The sequence below is a fragment of the Puccinia triticina genome, chromosome 17A, assembly GCF_026914185.1.
Source record: "Puccinia triticina chromosome 17A, complete sequence".
Taxonomy (NCBI): domain Eukaryota; kingdom Fungi; phylum Basidiomycota; class Pucciniomycetes; order Pucciniales; family Pucciniaceae; genus Puccinia; species Puccinia triticina.
In genome coordinates, this window is record NC_070574.1 from 128092 (window position 1) to 147926 (window position 19835).

The 19835-nt window shown below is 45.6% G+C and overlaps 2 protein-coding genes across 2 annotated transcripts; one reads left to right on the forward strand and one right to left on the reverse strand.

Moving 5' to 3' along the window:
• Positions 1–212: 212 nt before the first annotated feature.
• PtA15_17A14 (uncharacterized protein) lies at positions 213–3183 on the reverse strand (the record flags this gene model as incomplete). Its single annotated transcript, XM_053164235.1, has 11 exons — positions 213–623; positions 711–958; positions 1066–1422; positions 1501–1855; positions 1933–2104; positions 2188–2274; positions 2375–2427; positions 2507–2621; positions 2732–2822; positions 2899–2982; positions 3156–3183. The coding sequence occupies 11 exons, from the start codon at positions 3181–3183 to the stop codon at positions 213–215; spliced, it is 2001 nt and encodes a 666-aa protein (XP_053028088.1).
• A 972-nt stretch (positions 3184–4155) lies between these two features.
• Positions 4156–6993, forward strand: PtA15_17A15 (uncharacterized protein; the record flags this gene model as incomplete). Its single annotated transcript, XM_053164246.1, has 19 exons — positions 4156–4267; positions 4349–4405; positions 4492–4527; positions 4626–4649; positions 4730–4881; positions 4958–5021; positions 5095–5121; positions 5192–5220; positions 5281–5338; positions 5438–5556; positions 5669–5684; positions 5756–5898; positions 5971–6093; positions 6167–6243; positions 6319–6404; positions 6475–6495; positions 6564–6679; positions 6763–6789; positions 6853–6993. 19 exons carry the CDS (start codon positions 4156–4158, stop codon positions 6991–6993), a joined length of 1428 nt encoding a protein of 475 aa, XP_053028089.1.
• Between the last annotated feature and the right edge of the window lie 12842 nt (positions 6994–19835).

Below are 19835 nucleotides of genomic sequence, written 5' to 3' on the forward strand. Positions count from 1 at the left end.
AATCAATGCATGTAAAGTTTAAGATAAAACGGGAAGTCATATAAAGATGAGGAAAATGCTCTAACATACGGATCAAGAAAAACAAGGGAAATAATCCAAGAGTATTTGACCAATGGAAAAAAGAGAAACGAAAAAATTGAATGCAATGTTGCGGGGCAAAAGGAGCTTGTTTCTGATATCTAGGGCGAAGGAGGAAATGGGACGGGAATTGATCAATCGGAATCAGAGTCCGAGCTACTGTCGTCCGAGCTGCTCTCCGTCCCACTAGTATCATCGGAGTCGTCGTCATCCTTTTGTTTTTTAGTAGGCTTGCCGCGCATGGCAGCCATTTGACCGGCCAAGGTGTCCTCGTCTGGCTCAGAAATGTCGTCTTCAGCATTTGCATCTTCAGCCTCCTTGTCTTCGACCCGGAGTTGCATGCTCGCCTGAATGTCGGTATCCACGTACGAGTCGCTCTTGACATACGCTTGGAAGGTGTACAGGCCCGGACTCTGGGGCGCTTGGAAAGTCGTCTTGAGCACCCGGGTCTTCGTGTATCCGACATCGGTGATCTTCACCGGCTGGACATAGATTCGGTTTATCTTGTGGTCTCCAACTAGCCAGTAGTACCCCGGTATGGTGTCCTGGTCATCAAACAGAACCCACGTCGAGCGTCAATTTGCGGCTTCTTCGGCACAACCAAAGAACCTTGAAATGTAAAGCGGACAAACCTTGGTTACATGGGGTGCGTGTACTATCGGGCACTTCTCCTCGCCATCGGCCCCAGCTTTCTTTCGGCCTAACAATTCATCGATTTCCATTTCTTCACCCTTCAAGTCCTGCTCAGTTTTCTGCTCAAAGTCCTGTTCAGCGGTCTTCTCATTCGCCTGAGCAACGGAAGACGACTTGGGATTTTTGATTCTGACTTTCATAGTAAAGTGGATCACACAGCCAGGCGTGACAGTTTTTTCGCCGACAACTGTTGGTTTAACAGATAGTAGCACAGTATCGGTTGAGGACAAGTGAGCTGATGCCAAAAGCAGAACAACGAGCATCATCGTAAAGAAGAAAAAAAAGGAGGCTAACCTTTGAATTCAGAGCTAACCAATTCCAACTTCGGCCAATGTTCCGAAATAGATTGGATCTGCTTTTTGATGAGATCCTGGCCTTTGAATTCAGGAAACAGTGAGTCTTTCTGCTGTTCAGACAAGGTAGCGAATTGTTCCGGAGATCTGATGTCACTACTCTTGGCCACTCGTTCAGCAGTCTTGACCGAGACGTGGGGAAGTTGGACTAATGGTGAATGTGCGGGGTGCATAGCCTGGACCAAGTGTTGTTGGAGCTTGATGACGACTAAATAGGTACTCAGCCAGTTGTATCCTAGCGTAATGGACTGCATGCTGCTGGTTAAATGACGGGCGTAATTGATCACATCATGTTTGGCTGGGAGGTTGGATTGAATAAGGTTAGTTATTGTAGCCGTAATAATGTCAGTGGAAGGGTGAGATGAATCGGACTGACCTTTCAAAATAGCAGCATCGGAGATCGGGATCCTGAACATATGGGCATAAACCAAGACAGCAGTCCTTTTGACAAACTTTTCGCTGCTGTTATTGTACAAGGTCCCCTCCAGTTTTTCTCCGGTCGAGTTGAACAGCGTCGTGGTCACCTGATCTTCGAGCTTTTTGTACGATTTGTTCGCCTCGAATACGCGGCTATGTTTGGACTCCAAAGCCTTGAACTCAAGCGACGAGCACAGGATCTCGATGGCCTCGGCAAACTTGGTTTCTGCAGTGAGGTGCAAGAAATATCGGGAAGCCGACTCATTTAGAACTTGATCCTTGGTGTACTTTCTGGATCCGTGCCACCATTTGCCCTGCGTAACAGAAATTTGTGCCAGCGTCAGAAGGTAAGATAGACTGGAATTGACGCAATCGAGGTGAGATAGCTTACGACGAGGTAAGGGAGCATAAGTCCAAATACTGCACCATAAAGTCCAACGACATATCCGTGATTGCTGGTCTCGACAATCCATTTGGGCAATGCGATTCCCATCGCAGTCTCTCGTTTTCCATCGGGATGGCCGTACAGCTCGTAGTTTTCGCGAATGGTTTCATCTGTGAGACTAAATCAACGGACCGATGAGGAAATTGTGATAATCCTTGTATGATCGGGGATTATAGACGTGAATGAATAGAGGTATCTTACGCTTTGTAGGCCTTGGTCAGGTTGACGAAATGTTCGTTCACTTCCTCCATGGTTTGGTTCTCCTTCAATCGCAACTTATCCGGATGGCTGTGACAAAAAACATCAACGAAAAAGATTTTTTTTTTTTGGACGCTTATTAGCTTAGGGAACATGAGTTGCAAGAGGAATGGGTCGATTGAGAGCCGACAATTTTAGAGAGAGTCTTTTGAAGTGTCTTTTGATCGATTTTTCGTCCGACCCCTGCGGGAACGTTCCAAAACCAATGTAAACATCTGACTAACTTTGGGTCAAGCTGAATTAAAATCAAGGTTTTACTCACTGGATTGAGCCCTAAGATGGTGAATGGGTCGTAAGTGCCAGAGGAGGCTTTTACAAAACTAGCTCTGTATGCCACATATGCCAAGAGAGCCCATCCTAGAGCTAAACATACGTGACTTTTTTTTTAAATGAAAAGATGTTGGGTAGGGAAGTAAATTAATTTCTGCGCGATGGGACAACCAAATAAATTTGAAAAAAAAGTTGTTCTTTCAAAAGACAGCTTTACCTCAGGCTGATTGGAGCAGCTTTTTGTTTCGCCTTTTTAACTTGTTCGTCCTTTGAGTTCCATCCGGGGCATGGTGATTTGGCTGTTGTGCCTGGGAAACGGTCCAAATTTCGTAGTTAGAAGAAACTTGGACTTGGCTCATGAGTTGAGCAATAAGTCCGACTCACTCGATAGCTTTAGCAGACTTGAGATGGTCCATGGGAGCAAGACGCACAGCAAGAACGTGAAAACGAAGAAATTCGATTGGCCGGCTAGTGTATCATTCAAGACCGATTAGTCAGCCTAAATGCTTCACTTGTTTCTTTCGATTATTGCAAGCTTGATAGGGTCTCCGTATGCATTGTGGGATATGGAATGCGTGCGGGAGTTTACGAAGGTGAAGCTTTGGAGAAACAGCAAGAGTTGACTAAAAGTTGGACATTACATTCATCGTACTCGTACGAAGCAGTCATCCCTGGGGGATTGTCGTGGTTGTGGAAGCTGGCCGGTCGGAGGTACCAAGCTGAGGCGGGCTACTTGTGCGGTGTCTTATCTTTCGCTCGCCTTGAAGTGTTGATCCGGGGCAGGAGGGGTGTTGGTGTGGTGAGGGCGACAAAAGGGCGGTGGTGTGACGTGTCGATCCGACCCGAGCCGAGTCGCAATTCGCCAAGCCAGTTAGTGTCCGCTGGAAGGAGGCTCGCCCCGGATGATCCGGCACAGCTCGGCTTGCACACACGCTGCGGCGAATCTGGAGTGCGCAGACGGTGGCTTATTGCCAACAGAAGGGGGGTTCTGGGAGGTTCTAGGGGGTTTATTTCGGTCGTGCTACTCACTTCGGTCGGACATAAACCACCGATGGCGCCGTGATTTATGTATGTAATGAGTGCCGTGGACTTCAGTCCGGCCGGCGGCGATGATCATCCGTGTCAATGTGGATGCTCCGGGCCAGGCTACATCAATCGCGGTTTCAAACAGTTTCAAAGCTGGTCCCACCCTCCCATTCAAGCCGGCCAAGACAAGAATTGAAAATGATTTGTGATACATAGATTAAGCATTTCCTCAGTTCATGTTGCATGAATGGGGATTGCCAACATCGCAAGCAATCATGAGACAACCTGTGACAATCTTGACCGGATGAAATCACACAACCGGACAGCTGTGTGATCACACGCTGAATAATTGAAAGCAGTTCTGATCCTGGAGGATGAGTGATTTGAAATTTTGCATCAATCATCGCTCATCACTGAGAGGGCTCACACTTCCGCCGGTGTATCTTAAACAACGGTTGGCTCGGCCACTCTGAAACCAGCAATCCCCGCTCAGATGGTTGCGCAATACACTACTCCTTCATTCAAGAACACAACTCACCTCGTCCAACTATAAAATAAAAATCACGGAAAGATAAACATTCACTCTCATTGCAGACCCACACTACTCAGAACAGAATGATTGCTCCTGTGGCCGTGGTCCTTTTCCTCCTTGTTCTTCACGCCAGAGCTACAGAGCCGGCGGAGCTCGAAAAGGAAAACAAAGGCCAGGCAGATTTGAGCAAAAGAGGTTCGAATGGTTTTTCTATGCATCGGGATGTTGTCCTCGTCAGACCATCGGATTGCTCACTATGAAAAACTTTTGTCCCAGGCTTGCTTCCAAGTCTTCTCGGCGGCAGCCCTGGACGAGGCCAAAGTGGTATTGGTGGTGCGACAATCAAACTTTTGAGCTCCGAGAAAACCTTCTGACACGGTGGACTGCCAGCTGACTTTCTTTTTCCAACCCATACACAGGTCTTCTCGGTGGCAGTCCAAGTCACGGTTATGGAGGTGCGCCAGCTATCGGTTGACCCTTCAGCGAGACTTAATCTTACACAGCAGCTTTGTTTTTTTGGCTTGAATGAATCCTCTTGACCGTAATTCAACAGGCGGCCCGCAAAGTATCGGCTCAGGTAGCACACCACATATTAATCGGATCCGTCTCTAGGGAAGCCTGGTCGCTGACAGTCACCTTATTTGCTTTCAACTGCAGGGCTTGTCGACGGCGTAACAGGTCTTCTGCCACTGGGTCCCCAATCGCCAGGAGGCTCGCTGAATGACCTCTTGAATGGAGTCCCGAAGTACGATCAGGCTGCTACCACAGCAGGCCCACGACCACCTACCGCTCGTGGGGATGCCCCCTGGGTGAGTATCGCTCTCAAGTTTGATTGATGAAATCATGAAGCAATAGATCGCCTGAGCAACCGATCTCGTTTGGCAGAGTCAATCCGAGAGGACCTACCGCCAACAGATAACTTGTCTTGGACACACCCAAGGACAGCGAGGTATGCTACAACGTATCTCTTACACAGTTCACAGTAAACTCTTCTCCCTCTTAACGCGCGCTTTTTGTTGCAGGGATTGTCTTGCTCGTACCTCCCACGGGTACGTCCACAGCAATTTTCCCCGGATCAGAAACCAGGAACGATCAACTGAACACGATGCGATAACACAGGTGGAAATGGACAACAAGTGTGGCCCAGGGTAAGCTAGATGATGAGCATCAGTAGGAACTTTCTTCCGTTTGGCTGACCTTCAATGCAGTCACCTTACGCCCAACTCCCACGATACGGCTTCAGTATCTGCTGGGTGGACAATTTAAGTGAGCTTGGCAGCCCTGCGCATCTTGAGATTCCGATCCCCAACGCAGATATAATCACTCACCAACCAAGTATATCATGTTCCCTCATCTTCCCTTCAGGCAAATCTACCGGAGACGCCCAGTTGACCGCTGAATTCATAGCCTATGCTATCATACATCTAGCTGCTCAGTCTCGTCAGCCACTCAATGTTATCTCCTACAGTCAAGGAGGCATGGACGTACGTAGCAATCTGTCTGATGCCAGACTGCATTTCCACTTTCTGTTTCTCCTCTCGCAACTCACATGAAATTCCTACTCCCTGTGCCCAATTTTGACGTTGTTCTGATCAGGCGCAATGGGCTTTCAGTAAGTGATTCCGCGCGTGCCTGCCTGCCAAAAAAAGATTCTTGGCTGCTTATCGTCATTTGCCTGGTTAGCTTTCTGGCCGTCAACTCGGCGGCTCGTAACGAACTTTATTGCTTTGGCTTCCCCTTTCCATGGGACGTACGCCGCCAATGTTGTTTGTCCACTCCTCGAAGTTGCTGGCGGCTGCTTACCCGCAGTTTGGCAAATGATGGTTGTAAGTCGATTTCTTCGACAATCCCCAGGTAACTTGAAACCACGGGTAATGACGTCTGACTGCTCCGCACAGAATTCCCGATTTCAGCAAGCTCTCAATGCCCGCGCTCCAAACAGTGGCGCGAGGGCTCTCGTACCGACGACTAGCATATACTCTTACGACGATGAAATCGTTCTGCCACAAGTCGGAGGACGTGTGAGTGAATCATCTTGATCCGTGCTGCTACCCTTTTCCAGCCATCAAACCGCTTGCTTTTTCTCCGCAACAGCCGATCTCAGCATTGGATGGCGCGAGCAACATAGCTGTTCAGGATGTTTGTGGAGCTCAACATTTTGCTGATCATTTGTAAGCCCGCTCACACAGCGCAAAACCATCAGGACGGACTTGACCCACCTTTATTTTTCTTCAATCCTTTCCAAGTTTGATTGTTGGTGATCACGGCGCCTTCGGCATCGCTCTAAATGCTCTCATGAGCGGAAGACCCGCGAATCGGGCCAACATTGACAGTAAGTGGGATAATTGAGCATCTTATTCCGGGGAGTTTTTACTGAATCGAAGCCAATCCCCTCGTCATAGAATCGTATTGCAACCAACTAGGTACTTCCCACATCTCCGTCTGTGCAAAGACCATGAACTAACATGTCATAATCCTACCTCACACACAGCCGGTCTGGGCGGCCAACTTGGGAGCCTCGGCAATGACTTGAAATACGCCTTCGCTACAGTCGTTGGGAACACCGGTGACCGGATCAACAGCTTACTCAAGACCCTCACAACACTCGTGAGTCCAGAGCTTGGAATTGAGAAGCTGGACCGATTCCTCTGAGATCACTGTTTCTTCGCGCGAATGTTGTCCAATTTTAGACGGTGGCGGCCGAGCCCCCTCTCCAGGTACGCATGCTCATCTTCATCAGGACAAAAACCATCTTGGACTGACGTTGAATCAATTGTCAGATGTATGTGTGCCAGAGAGGCTTTGCAACCGGATGCACTGGCAGAGGCTTCTCGGGCCCCGAAGCACGTGCTCCCATCTTGAGTAGTCTACCACAAACCGTCGGTGCTGTCGGCTCGTTGCTCGGTGGGCTCGGTAACTGAAGCCTCAAGGGTTCATTTTGTTGGAGCATCTCAAGATAAACGTTTCCATTTCGAGAACCTTATTGTGTTAATAACATGCTTTCCACACTCTCTTCAAGTCAACTCACTCGTTACATTTTTCAACATCCCCACACGCCAGCTGTTCAAAATTCCTGTACCGCTTGACAACCATGCAAGGAGCCTCAAGAAGCCCGTCAGGATTCCTCTCCGTAAAATTTTTGTCATTTGTCACAATTTGGTTGAATTGGTGCCAGTCATGTGTGCCTCATCCTTACACTTGGTTGAGAAAAAACTGCAGAGTACACCCTTGGTGTAAGAATCGGAAATACATACTACTATTTTCATAGTATTACATACAGCTGTCATAGTGTAAGGTTAAGAAACTGATGACAAATAGATAGAGGAATAAGCTTATTGACTATTTACGGTTATCATTCAGAAAGCCTTCAGAGATGGAGATACAACACCAATGTATTTCCTACACCACGGGTACACCAAAAGTTTTTGGGATGGTTATCAAAACCAAATTGATTGGATAGTGGTTGTCAGGACCAAATTGGTCTGAATCTGGTTTGTGGACAAATCCTGTTGCCAAAAAGGTCCCAAAAACCGTACCATGAGAGAAGGAGCATCCAAATGGTTTCCAAAACCATTTCAAATGGTTCTGGAAATATTTTCCAAACCAAATTGGTTTCCAAAATATTTTTAAAACCACCTCAGGTGGTTCCAGAAATATTCAAAAATATCTGAAAATGGTTAGTCCGACTCGTTCTTCAGGACATCTGGACTCAATTAAAAAAATATTCTGAAAACCAATCAAACTGGTTTTCCAAATATTTTGTTGCACCCGTGGTGTAGGATCAGTTTGTTTTCATTTGATTTGTCTGTATAACCAATTGTGATCACATTATTTCAGACTTCAACCTGTTTCCTATATATTCTCCCAAATGCGCGTATTCAGTTTGTTTTCCCTTCATCACAATTTTTTTTTTTATCATCAAAGTCCAAAAATTCAAATTTCCTTTTGAAAGAACTTAAAGACCATCAACCCTTACTCGTGAGATCATTGCCTGCTGTTATCAATTAGCTTGTCTGTGATATTCCAAAACAATCCATTTCTGGCTCTCGTACGTTGTACCCTAGTCATTACACTCGGCGCACCAATTTTGTAGTTCAGTGTCAGTTCACTACATCCGTCATATAGCCTTAAAGCCTCTCAGAGCTTCTCTCATCATGACCAAATGACGGCCCACCCTGGGGCACAAAACAAGTTGCATCTGGTGTTTTTGCACTTGTCCTGGAGTACTCATACAAGCCTCACATGCTGGTTGATCAGATTATGTCCCCGGGGGACTGTTTCTGCTTGTCTCCGACCAGGCTTTTGCACCCTTTGTGTAGTTGCAGAGGTTGTGAGGATGGCATTTCTAATGGTCCACCCAGCAAAAATTCCAGGGGCTTGCTGATGGAACAAACAAATCATCTGGAGGGCTAGGTCAGACTTTCCATTGTATGTTATAGTATTTCAGCAGGAACATATTGAGTTCAGTTTGTAAAAAATAAGAATTTGCAAAAACCATCACAGTGCAATTCATTTTTCCATACTTGGTGTTCAAAATTGCATAAGATTTTTTTACATAAAATCATAAACTGCAATTTTGGCTGGGAGATGTCGCTTTAAGTTTTATGTATGCTGACATCTCCCAGCCAAAATTGGCTTTATGATTTTATGTAAACCGTGACATATGCAATTTTGAACACCATATATGTCAACCACAGCATTGAAAGCTATCCATGCAGTTAAATCTTGAATCCCCAAAGGTTGTGCTGCAGCTTCATTGTTTTGTCCTAGACATGTTTGCCTAGCACCAGCAACTCAATCCTTTATACTAACTAGTAGTAGAACTTGAGAGACATGAGCCCATTTGGAAAAAGAGACTCAAATGACACTTGGTTATAAGGGGGGTGTTTTCATCTTTCACTGTCAAAGAATTAAAAAATTCTTTTATTTTGAGGATGCTCTACAGCACAAGACTGCCTTCTGGGATTTAAACACACAGCCAAGTTTATATCCAAACGCTACAGCCAAAAGAGCTAAAAAAAAAGCCAATGTGATTTCAAGAGTAGAATAAAGTATGCAGGAAATCCGTTATGGTTAACATGGAAGGTTTGACGAAATGTTGATTGTCAATTAAGGTTGCGATCCGGCCCTCCGGGTTCGGGTATGGCTCTCCCAAGATCCGAACCCGGTGTATCCGGCTCCGACGCCGGGTATCCGTTGGGTCTTCATCTTTTTTTGGAAATCTGCACTCCTGAGCCTCGAAGTGATCTTTTGCAGTGCACGTGGGATCCCAAATTGCCAGCCAGCTCCCTGCTTGCATCTGGCCGCGAAGATGCCTACGAAACGCTCCGTTGACGAAGTAGAATCCAGCTCTGACTCCAATATTGAACACTTAACACCTTCCGCAAAGAGCCAAGAAAGCAGCAAGAAAAGCTGGGTCTGGCAATATTTCAAGACGACAACCATCCAGGGTGTTTCTCACAATGTTTGCCAGGCAAACAAGACTCCTGGAGGCGATAATAAGTGCCTGGCGAAACTTGCGGTTGACAAAAAAGGATCCACTAAAAGTATGTCCAATCACTTGGAGCGCTGTCATGGAATAACCGAAGGAGGAAAGTCAAATACGGGTGCTATCACTAAGTTCTTACAGAAGGGAATATTACCAAAAAAACTCAACAGCGACACCTTGACCTCTGCGATTGCTCGTTTTTTTATCAATTGTAATATCCCTTTCCACAACATTGAACATGAAGATTTTCGAGAACTACTTCGACTGATCAACCCAGACACAATGCGACTTATCTGTGGAAAAGATACTCTTGCGGAATTCATACGCAAATCTTTCCAGCAAGGACAACAAGTTATCCGACATCAGTTCCGCGGACTAGAGTCTAGAATCAGTTTGACATGCGACACTTGGACGTCTCCTAGCAATATATCTATACTCGGCGTTACTGCACACTGGATTGCGAAAGACTTTTCTCTCAAGTCGATGATCTTGGCTGCCATACCAATCGAAGGAAGCCATGCTGGAGATAATCTGGGAAGTCACCTAGCCAACATACTTGCAACTTTTGGCATTTCCGATAAGATCTTCTGTATCACCGCCGATAACGCATCTAACAATGGGACTATGGGGACCCATTTGGACGGTGCAATCCCTTTCAACTCAAAGGAATGTTTGCTTGGTTGCATGGCCCATGTCATTAATCTTGCTGCTCAAGCTGGAATAAAAGCATTCACCAAGCCGCCACCAGCGCCGGAGACACCTGCGAGTCTCTCGGGTATTCTAAACGACCAGCCATCTACGGTTGAAGTGTCCTCTATTGTCTCGCGCCTCAGTGGCTTCGCAACATTCCTGAAGCGCTCGCCGCAAAAATCAGCAGCCTTTGACGGAATAGTCAAAGGTATCATTGGAAAAAAACTGGCAATGATCCAAGATGTTGCGACAAGATGGAATTCAACATTTGCTATGCTTCAAAGGGCATTAAAACTTCGTGCTTGCATAGTGATTTTCTGTGAAATGAACGATTTGAATGAGAAATACGGGCTCTCTCCGGATGAATGGGTGAAAGTTGAACAGATCTGTAAATTCTTGGAACCTCTTAACAAAGCAACTGAAACAGTTTCACCCGATAAAACTACCACTCTCGTCTTTGGTGCCCCGGTATACATCTGCTTGATACAAAGGCTCAATGATGTGCGTCTTTTCAACCACTTGCTCCCCTACATCATTGTTTTTCTATACTAAATCTTTTTTTTGGTATCATGGTGAAACAGGCTTTTACAAAGTATGGAGAGCGCGAACTCATCCCCGCTGCCAAAGCAATGCTCAACAAGCTGAGAGGTTACTTCGACGCTTCTATAAAAAAACCAGTGTACCTTTCTTCAATGTTGCTCGATCCTCGCATCAAAACCAACGCACTCACCTCTGAAGCCCTTGCGTTGATGAAGCTGAGCAAGGAATCAATTCTTCGGCAGTTCAAGGAACAAGCCGAGCAATTTGTTCTTAATCATTACAATAAGAATAATGACAACGTTCAAGAGAAGGAAGCTGTTACTAGAAACACCTTGACAGCAAGTATCTTCAAAAAAAAGAAACGGCAGATCAGCTCACTCGATGAAGAGATTGACTTCTATCTCAACTTGGAATGCGAGGACGAATCATGTGATCCCCTCAAATATTGGAAAGCCAATCACGAACAGTTTCCGAGCCTTGCAAACATGGCAAAGACCTACCTCTTGGTACCCGCTTCGAGTGCTCCCACCGAGCGAGCCTTCTCTTCAGGTCGCCACATTCAAGACTATACAAGGAATCGACTCAATGCCACCACCCTTGAGGCATTAATCTGCTTGAAAAGCTGGCTCCTTCACAATGTTATCGATATCCATGACATCAAACTCTCCTCAGAATAACCCAGCCCTTTCTTCTTTGTATGCTGAACCATGATATCTACTTGAAATGCAAAAAAAAGCCATTGTTCTCTTTTTTTTCTCTATCTCGTCCCCCTGGCTTTATACCCAGGTATCCGATCAGATACCGGGTTTCTGAAAGTGCATCCGCGACCCGACCCGACCCGGTATCCGGTCGGGTACCACCGGATCATCAGGGTCCGGATCGCAACCTTATTGTCAATTGATAGCTTTTTGTTCATATTTTTTTTTCTCTTTAGTTGAGCGGTTGTTCTTGATCAAGGCGGGGGTCATATTTCTGGGAACCCTGGATTCAAGGAGATATTTGATATGCAGCCAAACTTAAACACAGTCCCTCCGAGGAGGTCACCTCCGCAAGAGGCCTCCTGCGGAGGGACTTTGTAAAGTTTGATATGCAGCACGTATTTCCCAATCCAAATTTTTTGTCAACTGGGTGATTGCCGTGTCAACGTCCACAAAGTACCGCGGGCTTTCTGGGGGCACTAATGGATGATCTTTTAATATCCGCAGAGTAGGTTGTGCGGCTAAGATGTCATTAAGATGATTAAAGTCTTTCTGCAGGTAAATCTTATTCTCTACTTTGTTGAAAATTTCAACCATCTTTACTACCATTGCAGAACTTCTCATCCGGTAGAAACTTGGGTATTTCTGCTTGAGTTCCAAAAGAATAACGTTTGGCGTCCTCAAGGCTTCTGGTTTCACGGGGTCCGATTTTTGGCGTTTGTCCGATTCCAGGATGGGACTACTGACTGTTTGAGACAAAAACAGTTTTTCAGTAGGATGGTTGAGTTTTTGAAAGGGAAAACAACCCATGGATAATATTTACCTTTGTGCTTCAAGCTTCCATGATTGATGCCGTGCTGTGGCTCATCTGGGCTAAGCCGACCGACTTCGTTATGGCATGCCTCCCCCATCATATGATCATCAATCAAGTCGCCGGCTGAGTGTTCACAACTTAATACATCTTTTACAAGAACGTGCCGTGTCAGGGCGCGCCTCTAGAGTGGCGACGCTCTGAATGAACAAACACAGAAAGTGAGTTCCTAAAAAGGAAAACACACTTGACTCGACCGCGAAGTGGGAGGAGAAAGCCGCGCCTCCGTTGGAGGGGCTGGTAGAGCTTATGTCGTACCTGAACCCAAAGAGGTTCGTAAAAGGAAACTTGAGCTTACCTAGAAAGGTAGCGAGTGAAAGGAAGTTGGAAAGGAAGAAGGGTTGTCGAGAGAGGAGTAGGCGACGAAGATGGGAGTAGTGGCGGCGGCAAAGGTTGGGGAGTCGAGGTAAAGGAGTTTTGAGGAATAGAAGAACGGTGAGATGTAACTAAGATATAAGCCCCGGTCGTTTGTATCAAACAAGGTAGACGGGCGTTGTAATCTAATAGATAATCTAGGGGGACCTTTGCTTGCGCTCAGGTCCCGAGCCTTTTATGCCTTAGGAATCAGGCGGTCTTTCGTATCTTCACATATTAGGAGACAATCCACGCGTGGAATATTCACGTGGATTGTGCTCACTCGAGCGCGACAACTGGGAGATATGTCCCAGCCGAGCACGACAATCTATCACCGGGATTCAATTGTATTGAATCCTAACATTTGCGCACGCTCGCATTGTCCGCGACGCGTCTCGCATTGTCCGCGGCGCGTGCCGTGTCAGTGTTGGCGCTGTGTGAACTAGTCAGCGGCTGACATGCCGAAATTGGAGAGGAGAAAAATTATATAATGAGGAAAGCTCAATCAAGCAGGAGATGGAAGTAAATGTCTTACTGTAGTTTCCCACAGGAGCGGATAGCATCAGTTGACTGGCCCCTAGCGTGTGGAGAGCGATGTAAAATAACACTTTCTTGCCGATGATCATGATGTCGTGTCGGTTGAGATGAAGGGGAACTATTGATTGGGCAATGGATGTTGATTGATTCTCAAGTATTTAGTATCTTTATCTAGAGTCGAAAGGGCGCGGTGTTCTGAAGGTTTCAATGAGCTGGCTATATGGTCGTGGGCAAATTTATCAGAATATAGCGGAGTGAAACCTTTTGGTACCTTTTAAGATGGGTTCGGAGGACATACCTGGACAGCCACCAGCCATGAGATACATAGAAAGAGTTCTTGGAACTGTTTCACAGTTTTGAAGTGGTTCCAAATCATCCGGAGTGGAGAAATGAATGATACAGGACCCTGGAGAGCCCCGACCCAGCCACGTTATGTAAATTCCCGAGTTTTATGCAGTTCTAGCTTGCTGCATGATAAAGCAGATCCAAGAGATGGATTTTCTTTCTTCAAACATAAGATGATGAAATTAAATATCTCATTAGCAACATAGAATTAGTGCCTCTTGACTTACATACATTCTGAAGTCTGTTTATGGTCACACACTGCAAGGGGCAACCAAAACATTAGCCCAGTTAACATTGGTCACTTGAACACTATTTTTATCAAATTTTATCAGTAAATTTTCAGAAATTTTTCAAATGTCAGAAACAGTGAATCCTGAAGAATCTGACCATTTTGTAAAAGTTACAAAATTTTAATCATAAATGGGTTAAAAATAGCTTTAAAGTTCCAACATGAACCGGGCTATTGATGTTGGGTTATTGTGTTTTGCATAATTGTTGTATGATTTTCCAAAATTTCCGGTTTCACCAGGTGTCCTCCGGATGGCCGGTGTTTCTCAACCCGGCCACCTGTGGGCACACCCCGTGTGCAGATAGTTTATTGGGGGGAGCCGGTGGCGCTCACGGAGGGGGGCCTGACACCAAGTGACATCAAGCCAACCAAAATTCCTGCGCGCAACAAGTTTCCGTCCGTGCGCAAAGCAAATCCATATTTTATTATCCCCCATACTCATAATTTTTTACCCCATAAAAATTTTGTATCACAGAGAATTATGTATAAAAAGAACCCCCTGAAATTCATAGCAAAAGTGTGCCACCAGAACATGAGATATGAGGGGTGCACATTTTATTAATCAGATAGATATATGCATAAAATGAAACCTCTGAAAGTTTGAGCAATATTTTGCCATCAGAACATGAGATATCAGGGGTGCACAGACAGAGTAGGAAAATGACTGCTAACCAACATTGTAACAGCTGCACTTCTTTTAGCGCAGTGGCTGTTTGCAACACTGGGTTGATACAATTTGATACGATATTCTGGGTTTTTTCATATCGTAACGTCGCCGCGTTACCTTTTTTGCCGTTACTGTTAACGGTAACGATTTTGTTTGCGCCTTCCGCATATCAAAACGATTCAATGTTTGTAAGATTGTTACCGGTATGGTAACGCAAGTAACGCAATAACGGTGTTTTCCCAGTCAAAAAAGGCTAAAAAAGCCAAAAAAAACCACGATACCACCGCGATATTGACATTATATCAGCAGCAATATCGTAACGGCGGCAAATAGAATTAATAATCTAAATCTAATATTGGTAACGCACTGCGGTTACTGGTAACGGTACCGGTAACGCGCCGAAAATCGATATGATATCGTTACATTACCGTTATTGGTATCATACCGACCCAGTATTGCTGTTTGTGCCGCTGCGCTAACTGCTTTTTGTCTTCCCTGGGGAAAAAAAAATGATTTTAGCGCGCTAAAAAAGCCGGCACATAGCGCTGAACCGCTGCGCTTCAGCGGCAGTGCAGTGGTTTGAAAAAGAAGAAAAAAATTGTTTAAATCATGTTATAACAGGTTTAACATACAAACTTCCGCTAAATTAGCGGATAGTGCAGCGGATTTTTGCTTCCACTGCGCTATTGCTAATTGCCCTGGGTGGGTAGCGGTCAACCGCTGCGCGTAGCAAGTGGCACATTGGTTTTTTCAACAGCTTCCGCTACATGCCTCTGGGATGTAGCAGTGTGACTGCTGCACTGCACTAAATGGCCGCTTTTTTTAGTGCAGCGCAGTGGTTACAATGTTGTGCTAACCATACAGCATTTTGTTACAGACTCAAACAGTCTGAAACTTCCAGGAATACTTTAATGATGCATATTATCTGTGATATGAAATTATTAGCAATAGTGTGTCATCATAAAATGAGATACAAGGGGGGGGGGGGTTTATTGGCTGAGTAGGAAATTACTGCTAACTGTATAACTGTTCTTTCACACACCCAAACAGTCTAAAAATTTCAGGTATATTCTGATGTTGAATATACTCTGTGCTATGAAAATTATGGCAATAATTTATCATCAGAACATAACATATGAGGGCTGCACATTGGTCATCATGCCAACGGTTGGCCGCTACGCTGCGCTAGAAATCAGCTAACTGCCAATTACAGCGCTAGAGATGGCCAAACGGGTCCGGGTACTTGCTATGAATTTCTCCAATTTTGGACACCCGGACCCGGACATGGCACCCGCCAATGGGCCACCGGCGGTACTTGAGGTGGGTACCACCAATTTATTTTACAAGTGACCAATTTAGTTGGGTATGTACACACCCCTCTTGATGGCCGGTCATCAAGTGCAGTACACACCCCTCTTGATGACTGCACATTGAGCGGGGTACACATCCCACTCAATGACCGGCCATTGAGTGGGATGCGCACTCCACCTGATGACCCACCATTGAGTGAGGGTGTAGGCCGGTCATTGAGTGGAGTACACACCCCGCTCAGTGGCCAGCAATCCTGATCACCCTGCTTGATGTCCAGTCATTGTGTGGGACTGGGATGTGGGGGTGTGTACTTCGCTTGACGATGGCCGGTCATCAAGGGTGTGTACCCCACTCAATGACCGTTCATCAAGTGGGGTGTGGACTCAGTGACCAGTCAATGGTCATCAAGTGCGCATCCCACTTGATGGCTGGTCATGGAGTGCACCGGCCATTGAGTGAGACATGTATCCTGCTTGATTTCCGGTCATCAAGCGGGGCGTGTACTCCACTTGATTTCTGGTCATCAAGGGGGGTGTGTATCCCACTCGATTGCCGGCCATTGAGTGGGATGATGTTGATGGCCGGCCATCAAGCTCACTGGAGTGCACAGCTGCGGCTGAAAATGGCGGGTTGTTTGTTACCCAAGTACCTGGTGATTTTCCGGCCCAAATTGCATAACTGGACCCGTACATGGCACCTGTGGACGGGTACTCAAAGGGCAGTGGCTGGTCCACCAATGGGTGCCGGGTACCCACTGGCCATCTTTAACATAGACCCGGTTCTGCTAAATGTTATATCAACTTTAGTAGCTCAAAGGAACCACGTGAATTCCCACTTTCAAATGACATAATTTCTACATGTTTCCCCTGACAAGTTCAGGTGTTACAGTGCTTTCTGTCCAGCCTTCTGCCCTAATGGCAGCGCGCGCGCCCCCGGTTGACATGCTACAAGGTGTTTACATGTTACATGTACACTTAAATGTTGAATAGTGCATGTGTTATGTGGTGTGTGAAAATGTTGCTTATGGGCTACCTGGTATTTGTGCATGTCACAGGTGGTGTGTACATGTTACATGTTATACACGGGTTACACTATTTGTAAACTTCTTGCATGGGGGTTACATGGTGTGTGAAAGTATAAATTAATGTGGTTACATGTTGTGGGAAAATCTTACATTGGGGTTGCATGTTGCTGAAACATGTTACATGGGGATTGTGTGCTGCAGGAGCATGCTACATGTTGCACAAGCTTGACACATTTTTTACTTGTTGTAAATTTTACATGGGGTTACTTGTTGCTGAAATGTTTACATGGGTTTTCTGTGGAACTTTGCTGTACGGGTTCACCACTGGTGCAGCTGGATATCATCGGGATACTTTGGGGAATGTTGGGGTGATATCACCCGGCGCTGCAAGTTTAGATGTCAGAGCCAGGTCGCCACAACAATATAACAGGTGGGTGCCAGGCACTGACATTGTCTGACTGTGTTGGAGGCGTTGATGCCATGGGCAAGATAGCTTCCCCTCAAAAAGGACCCGGGTACTCCCCAAGGGAGCACTCGCTTCTGACAGGAAACCCACTCTGAGCACGCAGTGGTGCGCCAGCGCACTGCATGACACAGCTGCACACATCCCCGCATCACAACACCCACCCAGCCTACAAAAACTAACTTTTGTGGTGCGCACAAATAATATGTGCTTACAGAAAAATTCATACACTTCAGATTTTGTGGGCCAACTTTTTGTGTGCTAATTTTTTGTCATCCGGTTTTTGTGTGCTAATTTTTTGTCATTGTGGTTTTTGTGTGCTAATTTTTTGCCATCTGGTTTTTTGTGTGCCAACACTGCAAAAATAACTTGGTCAACTGCTTGCAGTTGACATGCAGGATACTCAAGCCAAGCTGCCACTGTAACTCCACATGAATGCAGAAGTGCCTTTGTTGGCACAGTCACTGTGCAAGGTGCACAGTGACTGTGCATTGAAGCTTGGGTTGAGTCAAACCTTGAGTAAGGCTGGTGTAACACCACAAGCTTCCTCAGAGTTACCGCATGTCAACTGCTCACAGTTGACACAGTTTTTTTTGCAGTGTAACTTTTTGTCAAGTTTTTTTGTGAGCTGAATTTCTTAATTTCTTTGTCTGCTGATTTTTTTTTTGGGGGGGCTTGACTAATTGACTCCCAAGAATTACATTCCAACTCCCAAATCACATTTTTTGGGAGTTGGAATGTAATTCCGCCACATGAAATGAGAGTCGGACATGTAATCACTGCAAGAGAAACTTTAGAAACTGCTTGCAGTTGAGATGCAAGAGCTCAAGGCAAGCTGTGCCTCATGCAAGAATCAAGCACTGGTTGATTACATGCACATTGCATAATTTATGCAAGAGTGAGTGTAAGTTCCAAAAAACTGAGCACAGGCTCCAAAATACTGAGTTGATACCTGTGCAAATTACCCTTTCATGTGAAAATCCCCCTTTCATGTGCACATAACCCTTTCATGGGCACATACCCCTTTCATGTGCGCATATCCCTTTTGTATGCATTCACCCCTTTCATAATGTGTCCATGCCCCTTTATGTGCACATAACCCTTTCTTGTGTGTGTTATCCCTTTTTCATGTGCATGTATCACTTTCACACTGTGTACATACCCCTTTCATCATGCGTTCATGACCCTTCCATGTTTACATTGTTGGAATTTCAGTTGTTCCCCTCTCCCTTCTTTCCCTTATGTCACAATCCTATCACTTCCTTCTCAAAAATCTGTCCGCTATGCATGTGTTTTTTTTTATTCATAATGTGTCTCTCTAACTCGCGCCCACAAGTCAAACACATTGTATCTAGTCTATTTAAAAAACCTTAGACTAGAAGATAAGAAACCATCAGTCATGACCATCTTGATCCCTTGTGCGCACTTGAGCCTGCACTCTGTCTTATCTACAAAGGCACTTAAGCCCCTTCAAGTGAGTTATCTGGTCCTATTTTCAGACTTTGTCTGTTCTTGGCTAAGCCGACTTTTCCCCTTTCCGCTCCGCCTCGCTTTGCCTCCGGTTGAAAATCCTTCATACATGTCCCTTTTGAGTTTTTTACATCCTTTTCAATATCCCTTTCATCATTAAGGCTTACATATCCCTTTCATGTGCAAATACCCCTTACTGCACATACCCCTTTCATGCATACAAATCCCTTTCATGCATACATCATACCCCTTTCATCATGTTTAAATATCTCTTTTATGTGTTGATACACCTTCTCACATTCCCCTATGTCTTTGTACCCTTTTACATGTCTTTGTACCCTTTTACATGTCCGTGTACCCTTTGACATATGTGATGAATCATGCTTCATGTCCGTTGTTGAGATAAGTGTGACACCTAATAAGAATAGGTGTTATGCCTCCTTTCTAAGAAAACTCTGGGTTTGAATGGTTATCAGCATTGGGTTTCTGCAACATACAGACCTCTTCAGCACTCTGCAATGAGCCTGATATTATCTGCCTAGTCCACGTAAGCCTTAGCCGTTCCTTTCATGTGTAGCAAAACTCTGCAAGTAAATAAGAATGATTTTGGTTGGTAAAAACTCTCCGTGTTGTAGCAATACACAAAAGCTCTGCAAGTAAGTCTCTAAATACAATAATACCATAAGATCTGATAGTAAGATTGTAGAATCATAAATAGATGAAGAAGTGAGAGAAAAGCCCCTCAAAAGGTTCCTATTCCTCCACTCCCTCCACTCGCATAACTCCACTCCCAGATAACGTCGTCTGCATCCTTCCTCTCCTGGACTCATATAAATCCGCATGCATCACTTCGCAGCCTAGCACATCTCCAACGCTTGTTCTCTGGCACCCTCTGACTAGCCTCCAACCCCAGTCTCTACCTTGCGCTTGCGCCCCAACGTCATCCGCTTCTGCTCCCCCAGTTCACCTGGTGCCGGTCCGCACTATTCAGTCCATCCGTGAGTCCCGCCAAAGTC